The sequence below is a fragment of the Rissa tridactyla genome, chromosome 2 (assembly GCF_028500815.1).
Source record: "Rissa tridactyla isolate bRisTri1 chromosome 2, bRisTri1.patW.cur.20221130, whole genome shotgun sequence".
NCBI lineage: Eukaryota > Metazoa > Chordata > Aves > Charadriiformes > Laridae > Rissa > Rissa tridactyla.
Genome location: NC_071467.1, coordinates 76,543,095 through 76,557,633, shown reverse-complemented (window position 1 = coordinate 76,557,633; position 14,539 = coordinate 76,543,095). Strand labels below are relative to the sequence as shown.

At 38.9% G+C, this 14,539-nt stretch overlaps 1 protein-coding gene across 1 annotated transcript in view; it reads left to right on the top strand.

Moving 5' to 3' along the window:
- Window positions 1-14,539, top strand: part of ABCA13 (ATP binding cassette subfamily A member 13) — a 195,813-nt gene that overhangs the window by 169,075 nt on the left and 12,199 nt on the right. The window contains exons 50-52 of the mRNA XM_054191743.1: window positions 6,712-6,846; window positions 9,594-9,697; window positions 12,373-12,465. Of these exons, the coding sequence (XP_054047718.1) occupies window positions 6,712-6,846; window positions 9,594-9,697; window positions 12,373-12,465 (332 nt within the window). The remainder of the gene's footprint in view (window positions 1-6,711; window positions 6,847-9,593; window positions 9,698-12,372; window positions 12,466-14,539) is intronic.

The window sequence follows — 14,539 nt, the reverse complement described above, 5'->3', positions numbered from 1 at the left end:
TGATCCAGGCATTACAATGGGCTGTTAATGCTTTAATCTTACACTCTGCGCAAGCCCTGTCAACACCAGGTAGAAGAGTAGAGTGCGTCTGTGCGCACGTGTGCACATAAATCCTGCTGTCACTGCTTGATTTGTGACTCCTTCAGGTCATTTGGCCTCCCAGCAGCAACCATTTTGGGGGATGAGGAGCAGGAGCTACACAGAAGCTTGAGAATGGAGAGAGATCTGTGGTGTGCTAAAGGACCTGGAGTTCATAAGCAAACTGTCCCATGTGGCACTGAGCTTTTCTCAGGTGCCTGGGAAGTTTTCCAGATTGTGATGAGCAGGATGATACCAACAGATTTGTATGCTGTGCCTGCAGGGTGTCTCTCTGCATGTGCATATGTAAAAGAACACTGCTGCAAATGCTGTCTCCTGTCTGTATTTGGTGAAGAGCCACAAGGGTAACCTGGCTTTGTATACTTTCTCTGTAGATAACGTGAGAATACTACTCTCTCTCAAATATCTGGCATTCATAATACCCATTTCAATTGCAAAAGTACTTAGGAATAATTGCTGTACATAAGAGCTTCCACTTTATGCTCAGATCCATCTATTATCTGGGCAGTTAGTACACAGCTACTCCAATGGCAATTCTCAAAATCATTTGGGAGACAGTTCCTCAAATGGCGTGGTAATTCACATACAGGTCCTGCTTCAAGTGAATCAAAATCAATTCTGCATTATTTAGAGATGAGTTACGTTACTGTGGTGCACTGGGAGAAAGTAAATGTTAATCTTCTGATTATCCTGGACCTTAGATGATCTAGGTATAGGTTTAGACTATTCTTATAGGCAGCCTTTGGGCCTTAGTTTCACATTCGTGATATAGAGACTGTTTGTTCTTTCAGTTGTCCTAATTTTTTTGTCTGCATAGATTGCAGAGCAGGCTTTGTTACCATATGCTTGCGATCGAGGCACTAAAGGGCTCCTGCAAATAATATTTAGCTGCTCTGGTTTACCTTCATCAAAAACTGAAATGCAGCTATCTCGGAGGAAAGAAAAAATGTTTTTGTCTGCAGGCCCTCCTGACTGTGTGGCATTGCTGTCAAGTGTTGAACAGCTGCCGTGTTTCAACTCAGAAATGGCTGGTGCCTGGAGAAAGTGTGCATTTGAGTTGCCTATAAAGAAAAGAAGGCCTGGGAATGCTTTGGAATAGCAGCTGTATGGAAATGTACACTGTTGTTTTCTCATTCCCTCCTGCCTATGATACGGCGCTCCAAGCCTGCCTCCCAATGTTTACCAGTGAGTGTTTATGCTAATGTGCACACACACACATATTCTAGAGAGTACACAGTTTTGATGTGGAAAGCAACATACATTCACTTTGTTTTTTAATCAATCGGCAAGCAGGCAGGTGACTTACAGGATGTGTTGCTGCTGCAGTAATCTGTTGAAGCACTAACTTCAAGGATCAAACCCTTTGCTAGGCAGATTTATCAGCAGCAGGAGTTAAGTGCCTGGCATAAAGTTGAGTGCACTTAATGCTCCAAAACAGTAATTAACTGAATGGGAAAGGAGGAGAAAAAATGGGTCATTTGCTACCAATGTTAAGCTTCATGCAATGTGGAGTTTTACTTTACTTCCCGAATCTGCTCTGAAAGTTTCTTTTTGCTACAAAACTGGGAAAGTTAGATAGAGTAGAGCTTTTGGACTATCTCAACAGGTACCACATTAACATAGTGTTTTAAATTCTTATTTTTATTTTTTTAATATATCAAGTTTCAATCTCTCAATTTGTTCCAAAAGACAGCATACAGCTTGTTAAAAAATATGAAATGGTAACACAACATACACAGAATCACACAATGGTTTGGGTTGGAAGGGACCTTAAAGATCATCTAGTCCCAACCCCCCGCCATGGGCAGGGACACCTCCCACTAGACCAGGCTGCTCAAAGCCCCATCCAGCCTGGCCTTGAACACTTCCAGGGATGGGGCACCCACAGCTTCCCTGGGCAACCTGTTCCAGTGCCTCACCACCCTCACAGGAAAGAATTTCTTCCTGATATACAATCTAAATCTCCCCTCTTTCAGTTTGAAGCCGTTACCCCGTGTCCTGTCATTATACTCCCTGATAAAGAGTAGGCCCCAGGAAGGATGTAATTAAATGAAATCTCTCATTTGCATTGAAACTTGTGTTACAAAACTCAAAATAAGCTTCATCAGGCCCTCAGAGGCAACTTCTTGGAATGTCAGTATGATTTCTCTTTATTCAGGAAGATTTTTGCACTGACTGGAATCTCATTGGCTTCCTTACATGTTAAATGCTATAGCTGCTGGAAACAGGAATTTGTAAATTCATTTATTCTTTGCATGCTTGCTTTTTTTTGGACCCCAAGCAGAATTAGTGTGTACAGTTCTATAAAATTCTGGGATAAATAACTATTTTCCCCTAGAAGTTTTACCATGAGTACGTGCTTTCCTAATGTAAGAAATCTAACAATTCTGAGTTTACTCTGAAGCAGAATGAATACTATTTGGTGTGGAATTGATGAATGATTGTTATTTAGGATGTTTAAACCACACTGCATTCACTTACTCACAACCTGACCCTTTGAACAACTACTATAGTGAACAAGTGTATAGTTATTTTTCAGATGACTCCAGAATTCATCCCATGCTTATTATCGTTTGTACTAGGTGTGATACACATTTTCAGTATTAGTCAGGTTTGCTTTATGAGGGTTTGTTCAAAATAAAATAGCAAGAAGTTATACAGTGTATTTATTTTGTCAAGAATTATGCAAAATTAATACACTGCTGCATACAGCCTTTCAAGTCAGAATGGACATGCTACTACATTTCTAGTCTTCTAATAGATTGAGTCTTCGCTAACTCCAAGTTTTTCTGGAAGCCATACTAACTGAAGAATCTCAGTACCACTTCACTTTTTACTTGAATAAGTACTTGAGTAAGCGGGCAGAAATTCAAGTTACCTCACTGCCTCTTCTGGAATGAACATAGTCTTTAGGAAAATGCGGAAAGTATTGGAAGATTTGGTTTAGACTTTACAGATTGAAGGGCTCATTCCAGTGCCTATTCCAAAGTTAGGGGAACTAGTCCAAATTAATGTGGGGAAAAATAACTTTTGCTAAAGATGTTAGAACCCATGAGGGAAAACTAAATAATTTTAAGGAATATTGCAAAATAGGGAAATTGTTAGCTGATAGATGTAAAGTCTGTTATAATCTGGATTTGGGGAGAGATGGAAGGAAAGGGTTTAAATGCACCACTACAGCCATGACTAGGCGTAAAACACCTTTACGGTTGAAGTGCACTCACAATGCATATATTTGCATATAACTCTGTGTCTTTTAATTTGGTCTCAGTGTTACCAACTTGCTAAATAAATTGATGTATCTCCTCACTCTTCACTGCTGAAAGTAATTGAAACCAGAAATAGAACATCATGATGAATATGACAAGGGGGGAGAGAAGGTGCTTGTGTATATATCTCACATTCACTAAAGGAAGGAAACCATTAGAATTGTAAATCTCTTGCATAATTGTGTGTATATGAAGATTTGTCACGTGTTCAGTTCTGAATTTCATTTAAAGTAGTTTAAGAGGGATTTTCATTTTTCCTTTATAGCACACCATGTTACAAACCGCAAGATACCACTGGTTATACAGACAAATGAAGTTATAATGGAGATGTGTAGGCTACTCCACAATACACCTAATACATAATATTTCTAATTTCATTCCAATGACATTTTTGTTGTTGTTTAGGTCATATTGATTTAGCTGAGACTGTTATTACCAGAAATCTTATGATATACATTAATGATATACATTAAAGAAAAGAGAAAAAGGTTTGGGGTCATTTCTTGAAAGAAGAATGAGCTCTATATTCTTATATTCATTGAAGCACGCTCTGCAGTGCTACTTTGAAATGTAAGGGTTGAGGAGGATAGCAGGAATAGGAGATTTTTTTAGGTGCAGCTGGGAAATCGTTAGGAGTAAGAAAGCTGGCTAATCCTTCTGCCTTTATGTTTCTGATGCGGTTCAGCTCCAACTCTGTTGCAATTTGATACATTGTGCACCAAAGGAGCGTTTCTAGATACCAAGCCAGATTGTGGTGTGTACTGCAAGGATCTGCAAGGTTTATCTTGGAAGCTCTACGCGTTCAAAGCAGCAGCAAATGATTCCCCACCCCTCTCTTTTTACCTTAAGTAAACCTTGTCTTGCACAATTCCCATAGCAGTGGACTTGCCAGGCTTTCTCTCCTTGTACAATCCAGGAGATGTTGTACTCATGACTATCCCTGGACTGAATGCTTGAGTACCTACCAGGTAGTTGGGAGGACTCCATGTGTAGAATTGTAAATCTTGCAAAGTTGATTCTTTTTAATGTTGCTCCCTACAAAGAGCATTATGTTCATACCTGATATATGATTCAGTCTCCTTGGGGGCTACAGACTATAACAAGACTTAGCTTTCTTGAATGTTTTTTTTCTTCTCTCTTCTGGCACTTTCCCCTGGCTTTCTAAATTCTTCCCTGTTCAGCGTTCATTGGCTCTTTCAGAGAATGGCATTTTGCTGACTTACACTAAGAGTTTTGATGACACTTCAAAGCAGTTTTAGAAATAGTGGTACTGTTCATAGCTAAAGGATAATTTTTACTACATTTCAGCTGTGATACGTTGTCCTCTTTCCCTTATGGTTTAACAACTCCTGAAGCTTGTAGTTTGCAATATACGTTAATTTTGGTGTAAACAAGAGACCACACATTTTTTCCACTTTCTGGTCTTACTTTTTTATGAGCTTTTCTGTGCAATTCTCTGAATAGTGTTGGTGGATTTGTAGGAGGGTAATCCTGTTGTCACTAACATGCGTGCATTCCCAGTGGTAGTAAAGTCAAGTCAGTTTAGTAGAGTGGATAAGCTCTCTACTGTATGCTTTAGAGGTGTTCACTTTACAGGCTGTTTCGATGTATAATGAGACCTACATTTGGAAGTAAAAAAAACCCCAACCAACCAACCAAACATAAAAGCTCATCTTAGACACTTAACCATTGCTAAAGTTACAGAATGCTTCAGCTTGCAGCACTTCTAGTGATATGCAGCAATAGTGCTTAAACAAAAGTGCACCACTCTGAATTAACTCAGAAATCGCAGAAGACTTGAACTTTCTGGTATAAAATTACCTATGGGTGGTTTAATCATTGTTGATTAAGGTTTTTTTTTTAAAAAAAAACAAACTATCTGCATTTAGTGTAGTCAGAGCAATATTTATGAAATGTAGCTTTTGTCTGAGAGCATGCATTGCTGTCAGATTATATATTGAGGTCCACCGAACACAAGCGACTATTAACACCAGTGCCAGGATGCACACTAGAATACTGCAGATTTTCACCACTGCAGCATTGCTCCTGCTTACAGACAACTTGCTCTCAGAGGTGTCCCTTATTTTTATACGTAGCAGTGACAAATCTTGCTAAAAGGAAGGGTCATGAGTATCTTGATCATTTCCTAAGGAGTTTGCATAAAACCGCCTTATAAAAAAATATTATTATGCTTATGGCAGTTTGTTTGAACTGGATAGTGAATATTAATTCACAATATTTTTTTATTGATATATTTTTTTCTATTGGATTCTCTGAATTAATTGGAGACTATCAGATCTGACTAAACCTTCCAGTCCTTCCTTGCTTTTTGCTGAAGGTAGTGCAGAGGGAGCAAAAAGAATGTACCATACTGCTGGGGATGCTCTGGCAGTTGATCTCAGGCAACAGAGTACTTGTTTTACAAGAATCTCCCAACTGGTACATCGAGGTTGAACACACACTGGCTTTATTACAAATTTGATCACCCCTTGATGGCACAGCCACCCAGCAGCATGCCGCTAAACAGCTGCTGCTTTGCTGGGTGCATCTGGCAGTGGTGAGTAGAGGAGTCGCTGCTGTGTCCCTCACATTTTTCCATGATGTCTCCCTGGATGGTCCAGCAGTGATAGTTGCCATAGGTGGAGCAAGGCTCTTGCTACATTTAAAATTCTCTGACACCGGTATTTGCAGGACCCTTGTACATTAGGACGGTCTCTGACGGGTAAAGAGGAAAGGTCATGGAGGAAAGCATGAACATTGCCTCCAGCTGTGCCGTGAGCCTGCCCAGCTTACTCCGATCACACATAATTATTTAAGGAATTTCAACCAAACCAGCTAGGGTCAACTTACCCCTCTCAGTTATTAGGAAAGTATATTAGTTTAACCCTAAGTTACCTTTTGTCTTTAAGAAACTCTAAATCCTTAACCTGTGACTTGTGTTTCTGCCATTTTCACCTTTTTGTGGCTAATGTAGAATTTTGTCTCCTGAATTTTCTATCACTAAGTTGTTTAATTAAATACCGGAGAATGAGGTGAAATGAGGAACATTTTAGATTATAGACCCATCAACACAAAATGAGTGCAAATGACTGTTACAAGCAATGACAAAGCCAAATTTTCTGTGTCAGAAAATCCTTGTCCTCTGTGGAGAACTAAGGAGTCCCAGAGCAGCTTTTTGCACGTGTCTAGGATTCAGAAGTAATAATATGCAGCAAATGGGAGTAAATAAGGAAACAACATCTACGTCTCCTTAATATGCGTGAACAAAGTGTTCTTTCAATCTAAGCACAAGCACTACCTAATTTGGCTCATCTTTGCTGGCCTCGAAATTTCTAAACCACAGGTTGCAGAGGACCTTGTTAACCGGTTACACCTCAATGCCCATGCTGACAAACTGGTGAGAACGTACAGTGCTGGCACGAAGAGGAAGCTCTCTACTGCTGTGGCTTTAGTTGGTAAACCCCAAATACTTTTACTGGTGAGTAAATGTAATACTGTGCCTATGATAAATGGATTACATTGAATTTTGTTGTCTTGTATGTTGCTCTAAAGAAAATCAGGTAATTTCCTTATCAGTCAGGGAGTAATCGATTCATGGATGGACAACTGTCCTCTTTGTTCTGCTGTATGAACACTTATGTTATTCTCCAGTGCTCACAAAAATAGGAAGTGGTTTTTTCTTTTTTTTCCTTTTTTTTTTTTTTAGGTAGTTGGGTGAGCAGAAAAAAAAAAAAGAGGACCCTAATCACACGCAAATGCAATTGTAGCATCCCATGGCCCAGATGGATACGTAATTTTTAAAAAAATATTTCCTTATGTAGAAGAAAAAATAATGTAATGGAAAATCATAGAATCATAGGGTTGGAAGGGACCTCTGGAGATCATCTAGTCCAACCCCCCTGCCAGAGCAGGGTCACCCAGAGCAGGTTACACAGGAATGCGTCCACGTAGGTTTGGAATGTCTCCAGAGTTGGAGACTCCACCACCTCTCTGGGCAGCCTGTGCCAGGGCTCTGCCACCCTCAAAGTAAAGAAGTTCCTCCTCATGTTTAGGTGGAACTTCCTATGTTCAAGTTTGTATATTAATGGTTTATGTATTCTCGACTTTGTATATAACATCAGCAAAATATATATGAACAATTATACTGGCTTCCTTAAGAAGGAAGATTCTTATTTTAATTAGCATTTTGGAGCTGATGTTATTAATTATTGACTCATCTTTTTCAGGATATTCTTATTCCTTGCTATGTCATGCTTCATAAATCTGTCTAGTTCTTATATTTTTGTTGGATTCATAAATCACACAATCAAACTAATGAATGATATTAATTTGAATTATTTATTACATTTTGTTTTGGTGCTTGCATCCTACTGCTTATTTAGGCCTGAAACTGGCCTTTCCAGTTTAAACAATGCCTTTTGTATTGAAGAGCAGGGAACTACAAAGCTTTGGGAACTGCATCATTATGACACCACATTCTCCTTCTTATCATTTCCTATTGTTTCACTGGAGAAGACTGAACATCCCTTTCTTAAGCCTTGGCTGAGAAGAGCTAAACGAGTTCAATAGTGGAATAAACCTTTCAGAACTGTCAGAGGGAGGGAAGAGCTGGGGGGGAAACCAGTGCTTCCAGTCAGATCGCAAGCTAAGTAGAACCAGATAAAACTGGTGTTCTCACGACGTTTATGTTTTGGAAGATCAGACACATTTTGCTGCTTCCTATTATTGCCTCGATTCTGAGCTGAATTATTTTATTTACATTTTATGCTTAAACTGACCCTGGTTCAGTTAGTAAAAGGAGGAGATAATCTTAAATCAGTGCTTTTTCCTGATCTTAGAAAAGGCTCCAACTGTTTTTTAATGTCTTTATGACAGCATGCTACTGCAAGTATCCATTTGAACCTACTTCTTGCTGCAGGGCACAGACTATTGCATATGTAATGACAAGAGGAAGGAATAATATCTAAACATGTCAAATGCTTTAAAACATTTGGCTGGCTTTAGAAAGTGCGCAGATTTTAAAAGAGTTATTCGGTATTTTAAAAGGCTTTTTTTGGTCTGAAAGCAAAGACACCAATGTAAACCACTGAATCTGCTTCTCGATTTCATCCAGAATCATAGCTATTAATTTAAGTAATAGTGTGGGCTGCTTTATTTTTATTGCTTTTTATGTTTTCTCCGTTATCTATCCACAGATGATGAGAGACTGAATTCTTTTTCACTGCTGCCATTGGTAGCTGAGTGCCAAAATCATCATCAAAGTGGATGTTTTGTTTGCTTTGTTTCTCAAGAACTTTGCTTCTAGGTTTCAGCTGGGATTCCTTCCTGCAAATAGACTGGCCAAGGCCATACCACCCTAATCTGCTGACACCCCTCATGAAATTCCATAGTATAAAAAGCAAGCGGAAGAGTTTCTTTCTCCCTAGTTTTGTAGTGACAGAGACTGGCTTTTGACAATCAGATATCATTCCTTCTGCTTCCACAAGTAGATGAAGTCAAAATTTGATTTAGTGAGGACAGAAGGATTAGGTAGGAAGGGGAAATGCAGTTTTTGTATCCGCGCTTCTTTCTCCATGAAAGTCATCCAAGTGGGAAATGGGTTTGCCAGACAGTTTGCATTGGGCAGCACTGACTTGGGTTGTCATTTAATCCTGTGGATTCTCTCCACCGCGGTGAGCATTCCTCTTGAAGGGACTCTGGCAGTGATTGCTGGAGATGTCAAATTCAAACATACTATCCAGTATGGGATGGGCAGTGCAGGCTGCTGGGAGTTACAGGACCTCTCCACTTGTTTGTGCTCATGGCAGATGAGCATGTAGGGGAGAAACAGGCACCAGACCCTCCCAGAAACTGAGGAAAAACACCAGTAAGTCTCTCCTAATAAAAAAAGTATATGTGTGGATATATATTATTAAACATATATATGCATATTTATAAATAATTTTACATTTGTTATATTATTATATATTATATAAATATATTATTTTTATAGATATAAAAAATTTCTTTAATAAAAAGTACCTTCCATAAATTTAGAAATGAAATTATTTGTATTAAAGCAAAAAGCTGATCAGGATGTCTTTTAAGACACCTCTTGAAAATGTAGGTTTTTTTAAGAGAAAAATATATGATTTTATTGTGAGCTTTGTAAATTCTTCATGCTGGACTGGAGCGATGGCATGTTTTTCCCATACTGCTGTATCATCATTTTCATTTTTCCTATAGGATGAGCCCAGCTCTGGGATGGATCCCTGCTCTAAACGCTACCTTTGGAAAACCATCCTGAAGGAAGTTCAGGATGGCTGTGCAGCTGTGCTGACATCCCACAGGTAAGACCCTTATTCCAGCAGCCAGCATATTCCTGTTCTCTCTCCTCACCTGAGCTGAGAGCAGAACATATTCTGTCAGCTGAGAGCAGAACATATTCTGAAGGCATGCTCACACTGGTGCAAAACGCGGAATATGTCTTTGTATTTTACGGTAATTCCTTCCTGCTTGTGAAAATTGAACTTGTGTAAATCCTAAATATTTTCTGTATTTAATTTTCAAGGATTAGAATGTGGTTTAAGGGGACTGCAGGCACAGAAAAAATGATGCAACGAATTCTTCCTTTTTATGTTCTTTCTATTCAATGTTGCAGTGTCTCTTCTTGTTTGGAACACCAGGTTACCCTTTTGCAACTGCCCACTTTATAAAATCTTGCAAAGGGAGGTGGGAGTGAAAAACCCTCTTCTAATTTTTATTAAGGATTCTGTTTTGCATCAGTCTGTGAAAAGAGTATGCCATGGCATCCTAAAGACAGATGCCTCAGCTATTCTCTGTATGCACTACTGGAAATGGTAGGAGTGACCACGTCCTCTTAGAAGAGTCTGTCTACATTAAATATCTTGTCAGTTCTCTGATATGGTTATTGGTGTATCAGTTTAATGGAGGAAACATCAATACTGGTTTGTAACATCTATAGTAAAATGGAATAAATTAAATGTTCCTTTAGTGAATATAGTATGGTACGTATAATTATGTACAAAATGTCAAGTGAGGGAGAGATCATGACGAGATCTCTGCCCAGAGAGAACAGAACTCATTAATCAGAACAGCAATGTAACTTTTTGGCCAAATGAGATTTGAAGCATACGTGAATCGATAAAAAAATGCAGCAAAACTTCCCTCAGTATATTCTAGGTGTTGTTACATTTTTTCCAGACGTTCTCAAAATGTATTTGTTGTCCCTGTACATGTGTGTGCTACATTACTGATGGAAAAATGCTCTCAAAAGTTTCTAGTATTCTATTTATGGAAGCTGAATCTTGAAAATCACATACGTGTATTTGATCCCCAAGAGCTTACCAGCTCACTCATTTAGGGAACACAAGTTATGAATTAATTTGAGTGATTTTCAGGAAACAGTGTGCTTTGACTTTTCAGTCCAGATTAAGAAGGCTTAGTTGTCAAACACCACGTAAACAGAAGATAGCTGTGGTCTCCTTACTGATATGCTGTAAGCACAAAAAAAAAAAAAAACCAACCAAAAAACCAACCAACCAAAAAAAAAATCATCAAATTGTTACTACTTACTCGGTTAGCTCTACAAATGAAAGAATTGAAGCAGATATAAGTACAGTGTTTGTGATAGTACAATTTCATTTCTAATTAATGAGACATTGTTGTGCCAGGGTGAAGGAAGGACAAATTATTTTATACTATTTGCTGAAGGCCATTGGAGATTTATTTGAATTCCTTTCAAAGGCTACTTTTATAAGTAAAGGACTTTTACTTATTAAGTGAATCTTCATGCATATCAGCAAATAAGTGCATAAGGCATAGAGATGACTTCCTGTATAAAAATTAGTTTTTGAGGTCTGTTTACTTAATTTTCAGAAACAGTGCTTAACTTTTTTTTTGAGGGGAGGAGGACTGAGATTGTATTAATTGTCCATACAGGCCTAAATTTGTCTTATTTTGCCACAGCTGGGGACTGTTATGCCAAGGGGAGCATTAGGAGTTACTGCGTCCCAAGGAGACTCGGCTAACTTCCTGGTTTGTGGAAAGATATGTTAGCAAGCCCTCCCCCCATCTCTCAAATATAATGTTTTGGCAGTTCTCACGTTATCCCTGTCCTATTTTAAGGAAATTGTTTCTAGGAGGGTACTTAACTGCCATGCTTGTTCAGCAAAAGCACTTTAATTTGTACTGGCACAGGGCTGAGGCACACAAGGCAACTCGTTTATCTGTCTTAGAAGGGCTGGGGAGTGCACACAGTGAATTGCAGGAACATCAAATAACTTTGATTCTTTGAGATGGTGGATACGTCCTGACTGATGTCCTGTGTCTAAAGCGATGCTTTGGAAGAAATGCTCACACAATTCTGTATAATATGGAGAATGGCAGCCCATCTGCCCTAAACTTTACTAAGACAAAGTTATTATTTGTCGTCTGAAGGAGTCACATCTAACAGCATCCTACTTTCCTATTCAGCTGCATTTCCATGTCCTAAATTCTGTTTGAATTGTAGTGTTTTGCATCATCTACCCTGCAATCAGAGTAAGGGTAACTACTTTTTAAGGGTATGTACTATGCGAGAGGCAAGCTGAGCAAACTTACTTCATTATTCTCCTTCTATCCTTTAGCTCAGAATGACCACAAAGAGGTTTTACAAGGAATAACAGAGGCTCTCACACTCAGTGGCATTTCTGAGACTGCCTATCAGGAATTTGCCTGTGGTAATAAAACTTTTGTTTTGTGGCCAGAATTGTCCAATTAGTTCTGGACTAAAAACATAAATTCCATTTTAGGGCTCTCTTCTAGCTGTCATGTGGTAATAACTTTTGGTACGTACTGACAAGGGTTACAATTTGGACTCTTGCCTTCAAAGTCAAAGGTTTTGTGTACCCATTTTTGCAACTGTCCAGATTCCTTCCACTGTAATTAGAGTTAGGTATAAATAATGTTCTCTGTTTTCACTATTATTCTTTTAACCTTTTTTTCTCCCCACTTTATTTTGTAGTATGGAAGAATGTGAAGCCCTCTGCACACGGCTTGCTATAATGGTCAATGGAAGTTTCAAGTGTCTTGGTTCTCCCCAGCACATTAAAAACAGGTATTATATGTCAACATCCAACCTTCTGCAGCTACATTCAATGTAAGAGCTGGCTAGACACCCTAATAGCGCCAAGGCATAAATACTTATGACTGCTAAGCACATCTTTCTTTTCCTGCCATCAGTGAAGTTAAAAAAAGAGCCAATTAGGATACCTTAGCAAGCTAAATTGACATATGGCCTTGCTAAAATGCTTTGTAGTCTGCACTGGTAATTGAAAGAGACAGATCCGTATCTAAAATGAAGCACTTCTGCACTCAACCTGAGAAATACATTGTGAGAATTCAACGTGTTGAGATGAAATACGCTTTGGTTCCTTGTGAGGATTTCTTATAACAGGAAGAAGCACTTTTAACAGGTCAGCAGCCAGTAAGACAATGTATTTTGAACCATCTCTGCTTCCTACTGAATTCACTGGCAATTGCAGATATTTACAGTGTTTTCTGTGTCATTTTTTCTGGTGTGCACGAGCCTCTCTTCTGCGTCAACTCTGCTTGTAAGTTAATTTAATATATGTTAATGAGGATGTTTATTTAGAGGATGGGCTCAAACCACCATAAAGGAAACAGGATCGTAAACTGAGAGTAAAGTTGCTGCAACTTATAGCTAGAACATTTACATTCAGTAATAAGCAAAATTTTTATGATACCCAGACAGTCAGCTGTGTAAAATGATACAGCTCATTTACAAGCAGCAAAGCTACACTGCTTTGTACCAGCTCAGCGTTTAGCACTCTTAAGTGCAGATACATTTGACAATGTAAACAAGCTCTGCAGAAATGTTTTGGAATTGCTGTCTGCCATGGTTATAAGGCAGAAGTTATCTGTGTCTCTGATAACTTCTTGTCCCCTGAGGGCACTTTTGGCTTTCTGTCCTTCCCTTTGTGTAGAACTGTAGGCCCTGTAGAAATGTTTTGCAGCTACATTAGCATGACGGGCCTGGTTCGCATTTACTTTAATAAGCTCTTTCCTTCCAAGGTTTTTTTCGTCAACACAAACTTTTGGCTAGAGACCTTACAAACTGGATGGTGAAAAAAATGGAGTCTGATTGTTCTGTGTGTTCGTAACCTTCTTTTCATGTTTGCATACCTTTCAGACAATAGTTGCCTCAATTTCTGGAGGCATGAGAAGCCGATCACTCTTCAGCACTTTCTGCTTCTTTTGTATCTAGCTCTTTGTCTTTACCATCCCGTCTCTTATTCCCAAATTTCATAGCACAAAGTGGCTGCTTGTCCCACTAGCTGGAGTACTTTTAGCAGGAGCGCAGAGTGCAGACACCCTTTATTCCTTTCACAGTAAGAGAGACAGGTGTTTGTAGAGGACAATGCAGACCTTGGGCAGGTGAAATTGTTTTTTGAAGATGTGTGTATCCCCTAATATGGAAAAATGGTATTACTTAGGCAGTTGAGTTAGCTGGGATAAATGTGGGTCTTGCCTTTTCATGTTCAGATTCTCTGGAGTGAGTGCATGTCGTCTTCTCAGCTTGACCTCAAGACTGAAAATCAGGCGTTCCACAAAGGCTAGCTTCACCTTTTTCTCAGTGACTTTATAACTGTTTTGCCACTCCTGATGTTTCCTTCAGCAGCGTCTTTTCATCCACCTTCTTAGGAAGCAAGACGTCATAAGCATACTCATAAGTATGCACCGTATTCACATAAATAGGACAGTTATTTCTCAATTTGCTGCACTGTCGCTGTAGATATACCTCTTTCGGATCACAGCAAGCAAATAACTGCAGAAGAATAAGCTGTATGACATGCTGGAAGTATCTTCAAATTAGTTCTGAGGATATCAAGACATTCACAGATCAGCCATTCAAGAATCAAGGCTGTATGAGCGCCTCTTTTAAATTCTCCAAAGCAAGGTCATGATAAGAATGTTTGGCAGTCGTATTTGTAGCAATTAGTTGTTTAAAATAATTGTAACTTTAAAAAAAGCACACCTTCTCTATGTTAAGAATATTTCCTCCTATCAGCAGGTTTATGTTCCTTGTTTTGCCATGACAGTTCTTTAATGTATGTCAGTGGCATTCATGTGGGATAATATGTGCGGTGGATACCAATATTGCTGAGGCT